The 16593-nt window shown below is 44.2% G+C and overlaps 1 protein-coding gene across 18 annotated transcripts in view; it reads left to right on the forward strand.

The window, feature by feature from the left end:
• The window catches only part of LOC102274620 (serine/threonine-protein phosphatase 4 regulatory subunit 1-like), a 74153-nt gene that overhangs the window by 11933 nt on the left and 45627 nt on the right, over positions 1 to 16593 (forward strand). For 13 of the 18 annotated variants that reach the window (XR_011466556.1, XR_011466553.1, XR_011466552.1 and 10 more), the window contains one exon: positions 12647 to 12785. The exons of the other annotated variants lie outside the window; for them this stretch is intronic. Coding sequence is in view for 3 of the 13 variants with exons in the window: in XM_070381495.1 (XP_070237596.1) it covers positions 12647 to 12785 (139 nt within the window). In the remaining 10 variants the exon portion in view is untranslated. The remainder of the gene's footprint in view (positions 1 to 12646; positions 12786 to 16593) is intronic. 18 annotated transcript variants of the gene reach the window in all.

Consider the following 16593-nt stretch of genomic DNA (forward strand, 5'->3'; position numbering starts at 1 on the left):
TTTGCTCTATGGGCAGTGGCTAGAAATGTACATCCTAGAAAATTCTTTCTGAGAGCAGGAGCCATTTTGTGTGTTACTGGCACTGTCAGGAAGGCACAGCAGGCTAGCTCGACAGTTCTTTACCATGTATGCATTCGTTCATTCAGCAGCTTCTACTGATTGCCAGCTGTGTGCCAGGCATATCGAAGAGTCAGTGACAGATTTTTGCCCTGGGTGCAGCGGCGGCGGTGCGGGGGTGGACCCACCGTAAGCAGTAGATGCAGGAGGAGAATGTTCTCCGTGTCAGAAGGTGATCCAGTCCCTGAAAAAAGAGAGAAGTGGATCAGGGTAGGGTGGGGCATAGGCGGGAGGCGTGCAGTTTCAAAATCAGGTGGTCAGGGCGGACCTCAGTGAGAAGATGAGGGAGCAGAGATTTAACTGAGAAGAAGGACGTTATCAAAGAGGATACCTTGGGAAGCAGACCTCTGGGCAGAGGGAAGCCCCGGGTCGTGTAATGACCCCCCCACACCAGGGAAGTGACCAGAGTCCTGGGGGAACAGTGAGGAGCTGCGTGGTTGGAGGACAGGGTGGGTGGGGGGTGGGGGCAGGAGTAGTGGGAGGTGAGGTCTGAGAGGCCAAGGAGGGCCAAGGGGGCATTCCTGCTGACCTGAGGCCCCTTCCTTTATGGGACCATCCGCTCAACCAGGGGCTGCCCAGGTAACGACACCTGCCACGTCTTTCTTTTTCACAGTGGTTCTCAACTAGGGACCCGTGGCAATGTCTGGAGACGTTCTTATTTTCAGAGTGGGGACAGGATGCTCCTGGCCACCTGTGAGTTGAGGCCAGGAAAGCTGCGGGGTGTCCTGTGACATACAGAGCAGCCCCACAACCGAGACTGACCACGCCACTCCTGCCGGGGCTAAGAAACCCTGCTGTTATTACATAGTTCATCGGCTGTTGATTGATTTTGTTTGTCTTTGAAGACTTAAATAAAAAAAAAATTAAAATATCATAGTGACTGGGGTCGCAAAGAGTCGCACACAACTGAGTGACCTCACTTTCACTTTTATGCATTGGAGAAGGAAATGGCAACCCACTCCGGTGTTCTTGCCTGGAGAATCCCAGGGACGGGGGAGCCTGGTGGGCTGCTGTCTATGGGGTCGCACAGAGTCAGACATGACTGGGGTGACTTAGTAGCAGTAGCAGCAGCAGCACTGTAGCCCACCAGGCTCCTCTGTCCATGGAATTCTCCAGGCCAGAATACCGGAGTGGGTAGCCATTCCCTTCTCCAGGGCATCTTCCCAACCCAGGGATCAAACCCAGGTTTCCTGCATTGTAGGCAGATTCTTTACCCTCTGAGCCACCAGGGAAGCCCTAAAATGTCATAGGAAGAAGTTATTAATCCCAGTGTCTGGTCAGAATGCCATCAGAGTTGAACCTGAACCTGCTGGCTATTTTCATTCCCTTTATGGGAAGTGGTTCCACTTCGGCCTTGCATGTTCTTTTCAGTAAACTCTGCTGCTTTTATGGAGTAGTTAAACAATTTTAATACATTATTTACAAGTAAATAGTAATACTCTCATTGATATGGTTTCAAGTAGGATTTTGGAAAGGGCCAGGATGTTGATCCACACAAAGGAAAATGTTCACCTACATTTAGAATTTGGAATAAAAGACACTATTGTTTGCATACGAATGTGATCCTATTAGTGGGAATATTTTCCCTGGATTACACAAATACAGTAATTTTCAGGAGTCGGTCATTTATGTACCACTTTTCTTATTTCTGCTTTATCTATATACCACCTGTAATTGTCTTTATATCAACTAATTTCTTTTGTTTAAAAACATGTTGAGAAACTTGTGGGAGTCCTACACTTTGTGACCCCATGGACTGTAGCCTGCCAGGCTCCTCTGTCCATGGGATTTTCCAGGCAAGAATACTGGAGTGGGTTGCTTTTTCCTTCTCCAGGGGATCTTTCCTACCCAGAGATCAAGCCTGCATCTCCTGCACTGTGGGTAGATTCTTTACAAACTGAGCCATCAGGGAATAAGACAGAAGTAAAATCACATGATAAAATTCTAGATAGACAAAGTTGTCTGGTAAAGATCTGAGTGTGAGATCTGGTCTGTATTCAAAAAGAAGATGAGCCAGTTCAAGAGAGACCAGTGTGAAAGGAAGCTTTCTTTCTTTCTTTTCTTTTTTTAAATTGTTTTTTGCCATATCGTGAGACATGTGGGATCCTAGTTTCCTGACCAGGGATTGAACCTGCACCCCCTGCATTAAGGCACAGTCTTTTTTTTTTTTTTTTTTTGGCCTGATAATCTCTTTATTTCTCTTTCTTTTTTTAAAAAAAGCTTTTTGTTTTATATTGGAGTATAGCCGACTAACAGTGTTGTGATAGTTTCAAGTGGACAGCAAAGGGACTCAGCCATACATATGCATATATCCATTCTCTCGCAAACTCCTCTCCCATCCAGGCTGCCATATAACATTAAGCAGAGTTCCCTGTGCTGTACAGTAGGACCTTCTTGGTTATCCGTTTAAAAGATAGCATTGTGAAAATTGTAAATTCTATGATACCAAGTTATAATGTTTGGTTTGTATTGCTTTTAAACCATCATGTATATTTTGAAGATATTAGGCAGAAGAATAGTTTTTGAAACTTCTACCCATATATATACCGTTCCCAGCTCTCTAGATTCCTTCTGGGTAAAGTTTCCAGGTGATCCCATTCTTTTTCAGCCTACAGAACTTCATCAAGTGTTTCTTGTAGTCTGCGTTAGCTGGCAATGTTTAAGAGGATGTATTAAATAAATTCTTAGTGTGTGTGCTTTTTTCTGTTTCTTGTCTGTTGGTGTCTTTGTTTCATCTTCCTCCCTGAAGGATGTGTCACTGGATGTCGAGTTCTGGATTGATGTTTTCTCTTTTGGTGCCTCAGCGGTTTACTTCCATGGTCTTCTCCCTCCACTGTTTCTGGTTGAGGAGTCAGGAGACACCCCAACCATTACTCCTTGTATGCCATTTTTTGTTTTTTCTTGGCTGCTTTCAAGATTCTCTTTGGTTATCAGCATTTTGACTGTGATGTGTCTAGCTATAGTTTTCTGAGTACAATTGACCCTCAGAGAACTTGGATTGGAGCTGTGCAGGTGCACTTATAGGCAGGTTTTTCTCAGTAGTAAATACTTCAGGGCTCCATGGTCTGTGGCTGGTTGAATCTGTGGATGCAGAGGAACCTCCCATTTGGAGGACAGACTCTTACATTCTATTTGGATTAACCCCGACGTGTTCAGGGGCCAACTGTATTTATCTTCTTGATGTTGCTGAGATCCTTGAATTTATGTCCTTATTTATTTCATTGAATTTGGGGAATTCTTGGACATTATTTAGTCATCTTTATCCTGTTAAGTCTGCTAGTAAATTTTTGAATTTGAGATACTGTTTCAATTTTAGACTTTTATTTGGTGTCTTTTTATAGTAGACATTTCTTTGCTGAGATTTATTGCTTTTTCAGTCATTATAGGCATATTTTCTTCTCATTTGTTAAAAAAATTGTGTTTATTTGGCTGCTTCAGGTCTTAGTGGTTGGACGAGGGCTCATTCTTTAGTTGTGGCATGTGAAATCTAGCTCCCTGACCAGGGATTGAACCTGGTTCTGCTGCGTTGGGAGCCCGAATCTTGACCACTGGACCACCAGGGACATCCTTAAAGGCATATTTTCTTTTACATCCATAAGCGTTTTATAATAGTTGTTTTAAAATCTTTGTCTGTAATTCCAACATTTGGATCCTTTCAACCTGCTTTGACTTTTTTCTCTTTTAGCTAGTTTATGTTTTCATTGTTTATTGAGTAACTTTGGATTGTACCCTGGGTATAGTGAATAGCCTGTACTGTAAAAAAGTCCCTGGATTCTGCTGTATGCCTCCAAAGAGTATTGATTTCTTTGTTTTGTTTTATTTCATTAGGCATTCAGATTGACAGGTCCACCTGTTCCCATTGTCTCTCCAGTAATGGAGAGTACCCCCAATCTCAGTGTGGTTCCCTTAGTCTTAGCTGTGCTGGAGCTTGCCACACAAATGTATGGTTTAGGGGCCAAGCCAGAGTTTAATGCGAGGGCTTCCCCTTTATGACGTTTTCCTTTCTGGTTCTCCCCACCCCCAACTCCCACCACACACACACACTTTCTGGTGGCTGTGGTTGCCCTAAACTGTAGAGGTAGAAGCATAAACAATATCAGTAATATAGTGTGTGCAGTAATTTAGTAATAATAATAGCAGCTGCCATTTTCAAAGTGTGTATGTGTGTCATATGCTATGTAACTGTATCTAACTATCTACTACCGTCTTTTAATCTGCACTGCAACAGTCATCACTGGTAGGCATCCATTTTATTAGAGTAAGAAACTGTGCATCAGACAGGGAGCTGTTTATCTGGAGTATGGACCTTCTAAGAGGCAGAGCTAGGTTTCAGATCAGGTATTTTGACTCATTCTCCTATTGAGCATACATTATGCCTCTGATGTCTATTAAGTGAGAGGCCCAGGATTTAATCTTTAATTTTTTCCTCTGTTTTCTTCGGATGGCTTTCTTGGCCATTGGTGTTCTACATGGCTTCTAAGTAAGGATTTGTTATTAATCATTCAGTTCAGGATCTGTAGTACTTCAAATTGAATATTCCCTTTACCCGTCCCCCCCCCCCCACCCCCCGCAATTCTGGAAGGTTGTTAGCCATTATCTCTTTGATTATTGCCTCTCCCTATTTTCACTAATCTTTCCTGGAATTCCTCTTGGGCTTATCTTAGACCTGAGCATTCCATTCTTCATGTGCCTTAATTGCTGTCCCAGATTTCCAAGTCTTTAGTTCTCTGTGCAGAGTTCTGGGTGATTTGTCAGCTCAATCTTCCAGCTCACTAACTCTCTCTTGAGCTGTGTCTAAACTGCTATTTAAGCCAGCTACTGAATTTTTAATTAAATTGTCTATATTTTTCATCTCCACTTTGTTCTTTTTCAAACGTGCCTGCTCCTCCCACCCCTCACTCTCCTCTTTTATCATTATGATATCTACTTTAAAATCCTGTTCATTCTATGCATAATTATTTTGATAGTCTATTTCAGATTTTTTTCCCTCATATTTCTCATCTTGGGGTGCAAGTTCTCATTCGTTGTATCTGCTCTCTCTTCCTCTGGGTGGTAGTTTGAAGAATTTTTTTTTTATTGCATATTTATCTTCAGCAAGAATCATGTGATGAAGGCACATGCTTACTGGATTGTGAAAGTCTCTTTAGAACAGCTTGGGTGCTTCTGCAGACATGCTTGGAGTTGGAATAATTCTGGACAGTGAGCCTCCCAATTGCTCAGTGAGAGAGGCTCCTGTGCTCTTTAGGCCCAGGTCGGTCTGGTCTCTGCTCCCATGGGTCATGCGAGGCTGTGGTTTTGATTTCTCAGGAGTGACTGTCCTTTACCTTGCTCCCACCTTAACTGTATCCTCTTTCCACAGCTGTCTTCAGGGGGCTTGGCTTCAAATTCACCACCCATCTCTTTTATCCCCAGAAGTCTACTGCCTTAGACCTACCTATGTGTAGGTCTTAAATGTTGACTGTAGGGTGTCAGCTTCTGCTAAGCAGTTGTTTCCTAGCAACGCACAAATAGTTATCGTCCAGGGGGCTGCTTTGCTGGTCTCTGCGGCTTCCTCCCTTCCCCAGCCTCCTCACACTTCCTGCTCGGTGGCTGGGAACCCTCTAGGCAGTCAGCCGCTGCCCCCCTGGGCACAAACGAGGAGAGAGAGATCTTCTCTGAGGTATCCTGGAACTGGGCTGCTTGTTGTCCAGCACCTGAAAACTTTGCTTTGATTGATTCCCCCCACCCCCTGCTTTCTGCTTGTGTTAACCTGGCAGGTCTTTTTACCTTCCTGCTGGAAGCAGTCTTTTCTCTCCTTGCTTCAGTCGCCTCAGAAGCCGTGACCCTTCCCTTTGGCTTTGTTGTTCTGTCAGCCTTCATCTCTGTAGGTTTTTCTGCTCATCTCTTGAAATAACACTGGGCTGGAATGCAAAACATTTAGGTTCTAAGAATCCCAGTTTTTGCTGCTGGCAATGGGGGCCCTGAATCTTAAATGGGGGAATTTATCAAGGCATGTTCTAAGGACCCTTCTTGCTTCTTTATGATTCCATATTGTAACGTTCTTTTTTTTTTTTAATATTTGTTTCATTCAAGTTTCTTTTGGTGTTTCTTAATTTCAGTACTTTTTATTGAGCACCTGTTAGTTGTCAGGTCGCATACTGGGTGCTGGGGTGACAGCCCCTCCATGGAGCGGGCGGAGCTACTGGAGGATGAACACAAGCAGTCACAGAACCTGGTGCCAGCAGCTTTCTTGGGATGAGGGGTCAGGACAGGAGAGCTGCAGCTCCAGGAGGGGCTGCTGCAGGAGATTGGCCTTCCCCTAGAGGCCGGGGTACCCTTGCCTGGAAAATCCCTTGGATGGAGGAGCCTGGTAGGCTGCAGTCCATGGGGTCGCTGAGGGTCAGACACGACTGAGCGACTTCACTTTCACTTTTCACTTTCATTCATTGGAGAAGGAAATGGCAACCCACTCCAGTGTTATTGCCTGGAGAATCCCAGGGACGGGGAAGCCTGGTGGGCTGCCGTCTATGGGGTTGTACAGAGTCGGACACGACTGAAGCGACTTAGCAGCAGCAGCCCAGGCTTGGGTAGGGCGTAGGGATTAAGAAGCAATAGTTTCTCAGGCAGTGGGACAAAATCATTGAGATGAAACCTTTGGTGCATTTGAAGAACTAAGGGAAGGCCTCAGTGGCTGAATCCCAGATAGGGAGGAGGGAGGGTCTTCTTTGAAAATTAAAATTAAGATTTTGGTTTCCTCTCTGGTAGTACAACATAGTGCAGTGTCTAGGGTCTGACTGAGTTCAAATTCTGACTCGGTCACTCTCTACCTGTGTGACTTTTGGCAACTTTTTTAGCCTTGCTGAGCTTCAGTTCCCTTAACAAAACTAATACAGTATTGTCAGTGTTCAGTGAACTACTGCTCTACAGAAAGCTCTTAGCACAGTTCCTGGCTTACAGGAAGTAACCAATAAAATTTAGTTATTATCTGATATTTTGTGGCTTATGGCTTTTACTGATGCATATAATTTGTGTAGTTTTATATAGTTAGTATAGTAGAATCATTAATATTCTCTAATAACTATTCTTTTGTGGAACTAATTGCTAGGTTCTCTAGGTCTCTGATAAATAGAGTTTTCTGAAGAAAGCCGAGATATTGTCTGTTACTTTTAAAACAGGAGTTCTTAACCCATTAAGTACACAATTGGGCCTTAGAGAATCTTTTGAAACCTGATCCTTATGAAAAGTTGTGTTTGAAAAGAGTGTGTGTGTCTGTGAACATCATCCGATCCCAAAGCTTTCTGCTTTAAACTCAGTGTCTTGAATCCCACAGCAGGCCGAGTCCGCAGTGCTCTGTAAACGCCTGTGGGACACAGGCTGGCATGTTTCTCCTGGTCCCTGAAATGCACTGAAAAAAGCTCATGCAAAGCACCTGTGTTTGGGGGGGCTGGTCTTCCCCATCAGGGATCCTGCAGAGAAATGACATAGTTGGTGGTGTCACACACATTATTTCTGCAAACCTGTAATTCTTTAATAGAGTGCTCAGGGTCACTGTTACACAGTGTGAATTTTTAATAGGCTCTAACTACTAGCTTCGGAGAAGGCAATGGCACCCCACTCCAGTACTCTTGCCTAGAAAATCCCATGGACGAAGGAGCCTGGAAGGCTGCAATCCATGGGGTCGCTGAGGGTCGGACATGACTGAGCGACTTCACTTTCACTTTTCAGTTTCATTCATTGGAGAAGGAAATGGCAACCCACTCCAGTGTTCTTGCCTGGAGAATCCCAGGGATGAGGGAGCCTGGTGGGCTGCCGTCTGTGGGGTTGCACAGAGTCGGACACGACTGAAGTGACTTAGCAACTACTAGCCTAAAAGATTTAGTTCAGAAAAAATGTGATTAATGTTTCAAAGAGGGACTTCCCTGGTGGTCCAGTGGTTGGCACTTGGCCTGCCAATGCAGGTTGTGTGAGTTTGATCCCTGGTCAAGGGAGCTAAGATCCCCTGTACCTCCCCGTCAAAAAAGATCAGATCAGATCAGATCAGATCAGTCGCTCAGTCGTGTCCGACTCTTTGCGACCCCATGAATCGCAGCACGCCAGACCTCCCTGTCCATCACCAACTCCTGGAGTTCACTGAGACTCACGTCCATCGAGTCAGTGATGCCATCCAGCCATCTCACCCTCTGTTGTCCCCTTCTCCTCTTGCCCCCAATCCCTCCCAGCATCAGAGTCTTTTCCAATGAGTCAACTCTTCGCATGAGGTGGCCAAAGTACTGGAGTTTCAGCTTTAGCATCATTCCTTCCAAAGAAATCCCAGGGCTGATCTCCTTCAGAATGGACTGTTTGGATCTCCTTGCCGTCCAAGGGACTCTCAAGAGTCTTCTCCAACACCACAGTTCAAAAGCATCAATTCTTCGGTGCTCAGCCTTCTTCACAGTCCAACTCTCACATCCATACACGACCACAGGAAAAACCATAGCCTTGACTAGATGAACCTTTGTTGGCAAAGTAATGTCTCTGCTTTTGAATATGCTATCTAGGTTGGTCATAACTTTCCTTCCAAGGAGTAAGCGTCTTTTAATTTCATGGCTGCAGTCACCATCTGCAGTGATTTTGGAGCCCCCCAAAATAAAGTCTGACACTGTTTCCACTGTTTCCCCATCTATTTCCCATGAAGTGATGGGACCGGATGCCATGATCTTCGTTTTCTGAATGTTAAGCTTTAAGCCAACTTTTTCACTCTCCACTTTCACTTTCATCAAGAGGCTTTTGAGTTCCTCTTCACTTTCTGCCATAAGGGTGGTGTCATCTGCATATCTGAGGTTATTGATATTTCTCCTGGCAATCTTGATTCCAGCTTGTGTTTCTTCCAGTCCAGCGTTTCTCATGATGTACTCTGCATATAAGTTAAATAAACAGGGTGACAATATACAGCCTTGATGTACTCCTTTTCCTATTCGGAACCAGTCTGTTGTTCCATGTCCAGTTCTAACTGTTGCTTCCTGACCTGCATACAGGTTTCTCAAGAGACAAGTCAGGTGGTCTGGTATTCCCATCTCTTTCAGAATTTCCCACAGTTTATTGTGATCCACACAATCAAAGGCTTTGGCATAGTTAATAAGGCAGAAATAGATGTTTTTCTGGAACTCTCTTGCTTTTTCCATGATCCAGCGGATGTTGGCAATTTGATCTCTGGTTCCTCTGCCTTTTCTAAAACCAGCTTGAACATCTGGAAGTTCACAGTTCACGTATTGCTGAAGCCTGGCTTGGAGAATTTTGAGCATTACTTTACTAGCGTGTGAGATGAGTGTAATTGTGTGGTAGTTTGAGCATTCTTTGGCATTGCCTTTCTTTGGGATTGGAATGCAAACTGACCTTTTCCAGTCCTGTGGCCACTGCTGAGTTTTCCAAATTTGCTGGCATATTGAGTGCAGCACTTTCACAGCATCATCTTTCAGGATTTGGAACAGCTCAACTGGAATTCTGTCACTTCCACTAGCTTTGTTCGTAGTGATGCTTTCTAAGGCCCATTTGACTTCACATTCCAGGATGTTTGGCTCTAGGTCAGTGATCACACCATCGTGATTATCTGGGTCATGAAGATCTTTTTTGTACAATTCTTCTGTGTATTCTTGCCACCTCTTCTTAATATCTTCTGCTTCTGTTAGGTCCATACCATTTCTGTCCTTTATCGAGCCTATCTTTGCATGAAATGTTCCTTTGGTATCTCTGATTTTCTTGAAGAGATCTCTAGTCTTTCCCATTCTGTTGTTTTCCTCTATTTCTTTGCATTGATCGCTGAAGAAGGCTTTCTTATCTCTTCTTGCTATTCTTTGGAACTCTGCATTCAGATGTTTATATCTTTCCTTTTCTCCTTTGCTTTTTGCATCTCTTCTTTTCACAGCTATTTGTAAGGCCTCCTCAGACAGCCATTTTGCTGTTTTGCATTTCTTTTCCATGGGGATGGTCTTGATCCCTGTCTCCTGTACAATGTCACAAACCTCATTCCATAGTTCATCAGGCACTCTATCTATCAGATCTAGGCCCTTAAATCTATTTCTCACTTCCACTGTATAATCATAAGGGATTTGATTTAGGTCATACCTGAATGGTCTAGTGGTTTTCCTACTTTCTTCAATTTAAGTCTGAATTTGGCAATAAGGAGTTCATGGTCTGAGCCACAGTCAGCTCCTGGTCTTGTTTTTGCTGACTGTATAGAGCTTCTCCATCTTTGGCTGCAAAGAATATAATCAGTCTGATTTCGGTGTTGACCATCTGGTGATGTCCATGTATAGAGTCTTCTCTTGTGTTGTTGGAAGAGGGTGTTTGTTATGACCAGTGCATTTTCTTGGCAAAACCCTATTAGCCTTTGCCCTGCTTCATTCCGTATTCCAAGGCCAAATTTGCCTGTTACTCCAGGTGTTTCTTGACTTTCTACTTTTGCATTCCAGTCCCCTATAATGAAAAGGACATCTTTTTTGGGTGTTAGTTCTAAAAGGTCTTGTAGGTCTTCATAGAAGCGTTCAACTTCAGCTTCTTCAGTTTTACTGGTTGGGGCATAGACTTGGATTACTGTGATATTGAATGGTTTGCCTTGGAGACGAACAGAGATCATTCTGTCGTTTTTGAGATTGCATCCAGGTACTGCATTTCGGACTCTTCTGTTGACCATGATGGCCACTCCATTTCTTCTGAGGGATTCCTGCCTGCAGTAGTAGATATAATGGTCATCTGAGTTAAATTCACCGATTCCAGTCCATTTCAGTTCGCTGATTCCTAGAATGTCGACTTTCACTCTTGCCATCTCTTGTTTGACCACTTCCAATTTGCCCTGATTTATGGACCTGACATTCCAGGTTCCTATGCAATATTGCTCTTTACAGCATCAGACCTTGCTTCTATCACCAGTCACATCCACAGCTGGGTATTCTTTTTGCTTTGGCTCCATCCCTTCATTCTTTCTGGAGTTATTTCTCCACTGATCTCCAGTAGCATATGGGGCACCTAACTGACCTGGGGAGTTTCTCTTTCAGTATCCTATCATTTTGCCTTTTCATACTGCTCATGGGATTCTCAAGGCAAGAATTCTGAAGTGGTTTGCCATTCCCTTCTCCAGTGGACCACATTCTGTCAGATCTCTCCACCATGACCCACCCATCTTGGGTTGCCCCACGGGCATGGCTTAGTTTCATTGAGTTAGACAAGGCTGTGGTCCTAGTGTGATTAGATTGACTACAGAAATAGTACTGTAACAAATTAAAGACTTTGGAAATGGTCCACATATAAAAATCTTTAAGAAAAAAAAAATGTTTCAAAGAACAGTAAGCACCTAGGCACAAACTTGTCATCTCTTGTTCTCAAGTCTGATCAGTTATTGCCTAAATTAACCATGGTTTCTCTGTCTTCTGGGTAGGAACCCCCTGCTTTTCTGCTCCAATGGTGCTTCTTACTCAGCTGCTGCTGTGCTGGGGAAGGGAAGGAAGCCTTTCCACCCCTGAAGCATGGGTTCGTAGAGGTTGGTAGCCAGGCTCAACGCTGGACCCTGAGGGACCAGATCTCACCATCTTGACACTCATGAACTCACTTGTTCCAGCATCCGGACAGGGCCAGGGTAGGGTGTAACACCCACCCTGCATATTAGAACATGGGAATGTAGACAGGCTGTCACTCTGGTCACACTGCTGATGCATAGTAGTTGGTGGATTCGTTCTGTTCCAGGGACGTTTGGTTCAAGAGCCCCTGAGTTCAGCCACCCTGCTACATTGGAGGGAGGGGGTACCTGCCCTCAGCTGAGGGGACAAGGGGGCGTAGGCTTGAAGAGGAAGAGTCAGCGTGACAGTGGGCTTCTCCTGGAGGAGGGCATGGCAACCCACTTCAGTATTCTTGCCTGGAGAATCCCCATGGACAGAGGAACCTGTCAGGCTACAGTCTATGGGGTCGCAAAGAGTCAGACACAACTGAGTGACTGAGCATGCATGCATAGGCTCCTTTTTGACCAGGGTGAGCTGGAGGCACCGTTGACATCCATGTAAGGGGGTCTGGTTGGGGGCTGCCAGGCCAGGGCTTGCTTGATGGGGATCGATGTCACGGGGTGGGAAAAGCTGAGTGGTGGGACATTCAGACCGAGAGAAGATATGGTGCTGTGGACTTGCTGTCAGATTCTTGCTTAGGTGTCAGACTTCTTTCTCTTTTGACTGTTTTAAACCATCATGTTTGTGTAGAGCTCCATGGCCAGTTTTCACAGGGGCGAGTACTTTGTGAATGAACATCCTCTGCATCCCAGATGGCAGGGAGGGTCCCCTCCACGGTGGTGACAGGCGACTTGACATCAGACCCACAGCCCAGAGGGGTGGCGTCCGGCTCTGCGCCATGGCTGTGGTCTCACCACCTTCTTCTGGGTTAGACACCTGCCCATGTCATCCCCCACGAATTGTCAGTGGCTTCAGCTGGAAAGACCCGCGAGAGCAGAAGGCATGTGAGTGGCCACATCTTACCCAGGTGTGACCCGTCCAGTCATGCGAACTTACAGTGCAGTCCCCTTCTTCCCCTCCAGATGGATTTGAGGACTATGGCCCTCAAAAACTGCAATGGCATGAGGGTGACAGCCTTCTTGGACACTCCAGGCCAGGACAACCTGCCTTCCCTCGCTCGTCTGCAGAAGTATGCTTTTTCAGCAGTCACATCTTCAACTGGTAAGCTGTGCCCAGCCTCCGCACGGTTAGGTGGCCACAGGCGGCATGTGTCTGGGACAGCCTCACGGGAGCATGTGGAGGAAGAGGGCTATAGGCTGTTCCCTGGATGCTGGGACTCTTGTTATTAGGCTTTCCCATTATTCTTGTCTCTGTCTTACTGACCACCTGGTAAGCCAGGAAAGGAGATAGTGATGAAACGTAATGGGGTTTAAACAACCAGGAAGGGGGAAGCATCGGTGGGCATGCCGCTCACCTGCCTCGTGTCCTGACGGCACCAGGCTTCTGGGACCCTTGTGCTGCTTGTCCTGCACACTCCACTGTCACTCCTCACGGTGCTGGCAGGACCCTCCCCCGGGCTCAGCCCATGCCTCTTCCCTTCAGCAGCTGACCCTGACTGTTGTATCAGAAAGCTGAGACATGGCTTGTCAGTTCACCATCCGCCCAAACCTGCGTCTCCCAGCACTGCCCCCACCTCAGAGGAGGGTGTGCTCAGGTTCCTGGCATCAGCTCTGTGCCCCGGCTCCTGTCTCCTCCTTCTCACCCTCCTACCAGCCCTTTCCTTCCACTTCTCTCACTCGGAACAGTCCTCTGGGTCCACCTGGGCCTCCCGCATCTTCCCTGAAGGACAGGTTCTGTCAAGACTGGTTCCTACTCAGTTCACTGAGTGTCTTTTCTTACTTCCGCTACTCTTTAAAAAATTATATTCTCTGCTTTTACATCTATTAAATGATAGAAGGCTCGCAGCAATTGCCACAATTATTATCCCAATTTTACAGATGAGAAAATGAGGGTAGTCTGAGCCTTGTCTTTGATGAGCCGCTCTTCATTGAAATGTGGTCCACGATTCAACAGCTTTTTCTTTTAGCGTTGCTGCTCTTCACATCCCGTGTAAGGCACTAACGTATTTTCTCACCCTGTCTTCCTGAAATTTTATCGTTTCCCTTTCACCACCGGATCCACCGTCCACCTTTAGTTGCTCTTCTTGTTCCTGTCTGATTCGAGGAGGGAGCCAAGTTTCATTTCCCTCTACAGTCTCCGGTTAATCCAGTGCCCTTTCTTGAAAGTGCCTTGCTCACTGAGCCCTGCTGCTTGCCCCCTTTGCCTTCCGTCAGGTGTCCCTTTCTGGACTCCCTCGTCAGTTGCATTGGGCCGTTTATCTGTGCTCACAGCAGGAGCACGCTGTCTTCATCACTGCAGCTTTGTCATCCCAGTCTTGGTATCAGGTAGAGGAAGTCCTTCATGGAAGGACAAGATTGTCCTGACTGCTCTTGGCCCTTTGCATTTCCAAATGTATCTTAGTACCAGTTTGTCAATTTTAGAAAACAAAACAAAAAATGTGCTGCAATTTTCATCTCATTGCATTGCATCTGTAGATCAATATGTAGAGAATTAACATCTTTACCATACTTAGTTTTCTATTTCTTCCATTTTTTAAGATTTTCTTCAATTTCTCTTTGTGTGTATGCATACATGTATATACACATATGTATAACACATACACATAAGTAACTATAAAACTATAATATATAGTTTTCTGTTATAGAGATCTTTCATATCTTGTTCAATAGGTGTTTGATCTTTTATGCTAATGTAAATTGTATCATTTCTTAGAAGTTATAATTCTTGCTGACCTATGAAAATGGAGTTGATTTTTATATTTTGATTTTGTCTCCATTGATTATGCTAAGTTCACTTATTAACTTTGAGAACTTCCCTGTGGATTCTCTGGGTTTTTTACATATTACAGTGCTGTTTGTGAAAAATGATGGTTTTATTTCTTCCTTTCCTATCTTGTTTTATTTCTTTATTAGCTGCCTTTCATCAGCGTAAGAACATTTGTATTTCTGATTTGTGTCTCTTTATATTCCTGTTTTGCCAGGAGATTATTTTTAAAGTTTTAAAGATAACCTCACACTTTTAGGAAAGTTTCACGAACAGTAGAAAGAATTCTTGTGTAACTTTTACCCAGATTTGTCATCTGTTAACACTTGGCCACATTTGATTCATATCTCTGTCTTTCCTTTCTGTCTCTCAGCTGTGTAAGAATAAGTTGTACACTTTGTGCTGCTTCTCCTTTAAATCCTTCAGTCTGCATTTTTCCAACAAGGACATTCATCACTCACTTACATAATCCTAGTACAGTTATCAAAATCAGAAAATTTAAGTTTGATATAGTACTGTCTTCTAGTGAGTAGACAAAGGAGTTTTTCGTGTGTTCTGGATTTCAGCCCTCTCTCACTCATGTACGGCAGACATCTTCGTGCATTCTGTGACTTCCGTTATGGTGTTCTTTTGGTGACCAGAAGTTATTCCTTTTAATGTAGTTAAATTTATCGTTTTCTTTTATCCTTAATGCACTTTGACGTGTCCTTAAAATGTCTTCCTTTACCCGAAGATCATAAGCATGTTCTTTCATATTGCTTAAAAGTCTCTAGTTTTTTTTTTTCTTTTCTTTCACATTTAGGTCTGAAAATGTGAAAGAGTCTCATTTTCCTAATTGTCACAATTTATTGTTTTTCAGTCCCTGAGTTGTGTCTGACTCTTTTTTGACCCCATGGACTATAGCTCTCCAGGCTTCCCTGTCCTTCACTGTCTCCCAGAGTTTGCTCAAACTCATGTGCTTTGAGTTGGTGATGCCATACAACCATCTTAGCCTCTGTCGTCCCCTTCTCTTAAATCTTTCCCAGCATCAGGGTCTTTTCCAATGAGTTGGCTCTTTGCATCAGGTGGCCAAAGTATTGGAGCTTCAGCTTCAGCATCAGTCCTTCCAGTGAATACTCAGGGTTGATTTCCTTTAGGATTGACTGATTTGATCTCCTTGCAGTCCAAGGGACCCTTGAGAGTCTTCTCCAGCACCACAGTTCGAAAGCATCAATTGTTTTGTGACTTCTTTTCAGTCCACCTCTCATATCTGTATATGACTACTGGAAAAACCATAGCTTTGACTATATACTTTTGTCAGCAAAGTGATATCTCTGCTTTTTAATACACTTTTAAGGTTTGTTATAGCTTTCCTTCCAATGAGTAGCATCTTTTAATTTTATGGCTGCAATCACCGTCTGTGGTGATTCTGGAGCCGGAGAAAATAAAGTCTGTCACTGTTTATACTTTTCCCCCTTCTGTTTGCCATGAAGTGATGGCACCAGATGCCATGATCTTTAGTTTTTGAAAGTTGAGTTTTAAGCCAGCTTTTTCACTCTCCTCTTTCATCCTCCTCACGAAGCTCTTTGGTTCGTCTTAACTTGTCACAGTACCACTTTATACTTCCTCTCCCCAGTGCCACCTGTTATGATCCAGTGTCTGTTCATGACTGTCTGGACTGTCTCCTTTCCCAGTGGTCCATTTGTCTCCCCTGCAACCAGAACCACACCGTCTTGATTACTATAGATTTGTAGTAAGTCTTTATATTTGATAGAGAAAGAATTCTCACCTTGTCTTTCTTCTTTGACATAACTTGTTAATCTTGGTCCTTTGCATTTCCAAAATCAGCTCATCAGTTTCTAATAGAGCAAAACAAAAATAACACCTATTAGACTTTTGATTGGGTTCACATTGAATCTTTGTTGATTTGGGGAGAATTGCCCTCAATACAGTACAATATTTAGACTTCCAATCCATAAACATGTTATATCTTTCCATTTACTTAGGTTTGCTGTAAAAATTTGATCATTTTTCTGTAGAACTTTTATGTTCTTTTGCTAGTGGTTTAGTTACTATGCAGTGTCTGACTCTTGGGATTCCATGTATGGTAGCCCACCAGGCTCCTCTGTCCTTGGAATTTTTCAGTGTATTTTAAAGCAAATCTAAG

Source organism: Bos mutus, chromosome 13 (assembly GCF_027580195.1).
Source record: "Bos mutus isolate GX-2022 chromosome 13, NWIPB_WYAK_1.1, whole genome shotgun sequence".
Classification (NCBI taxonomy): domain Eukaryota; kingdom Metazoa; phylum Chordata; class Mammalia; order Artiodactyla; family Bovidae; genus Bos; species Bos mutus.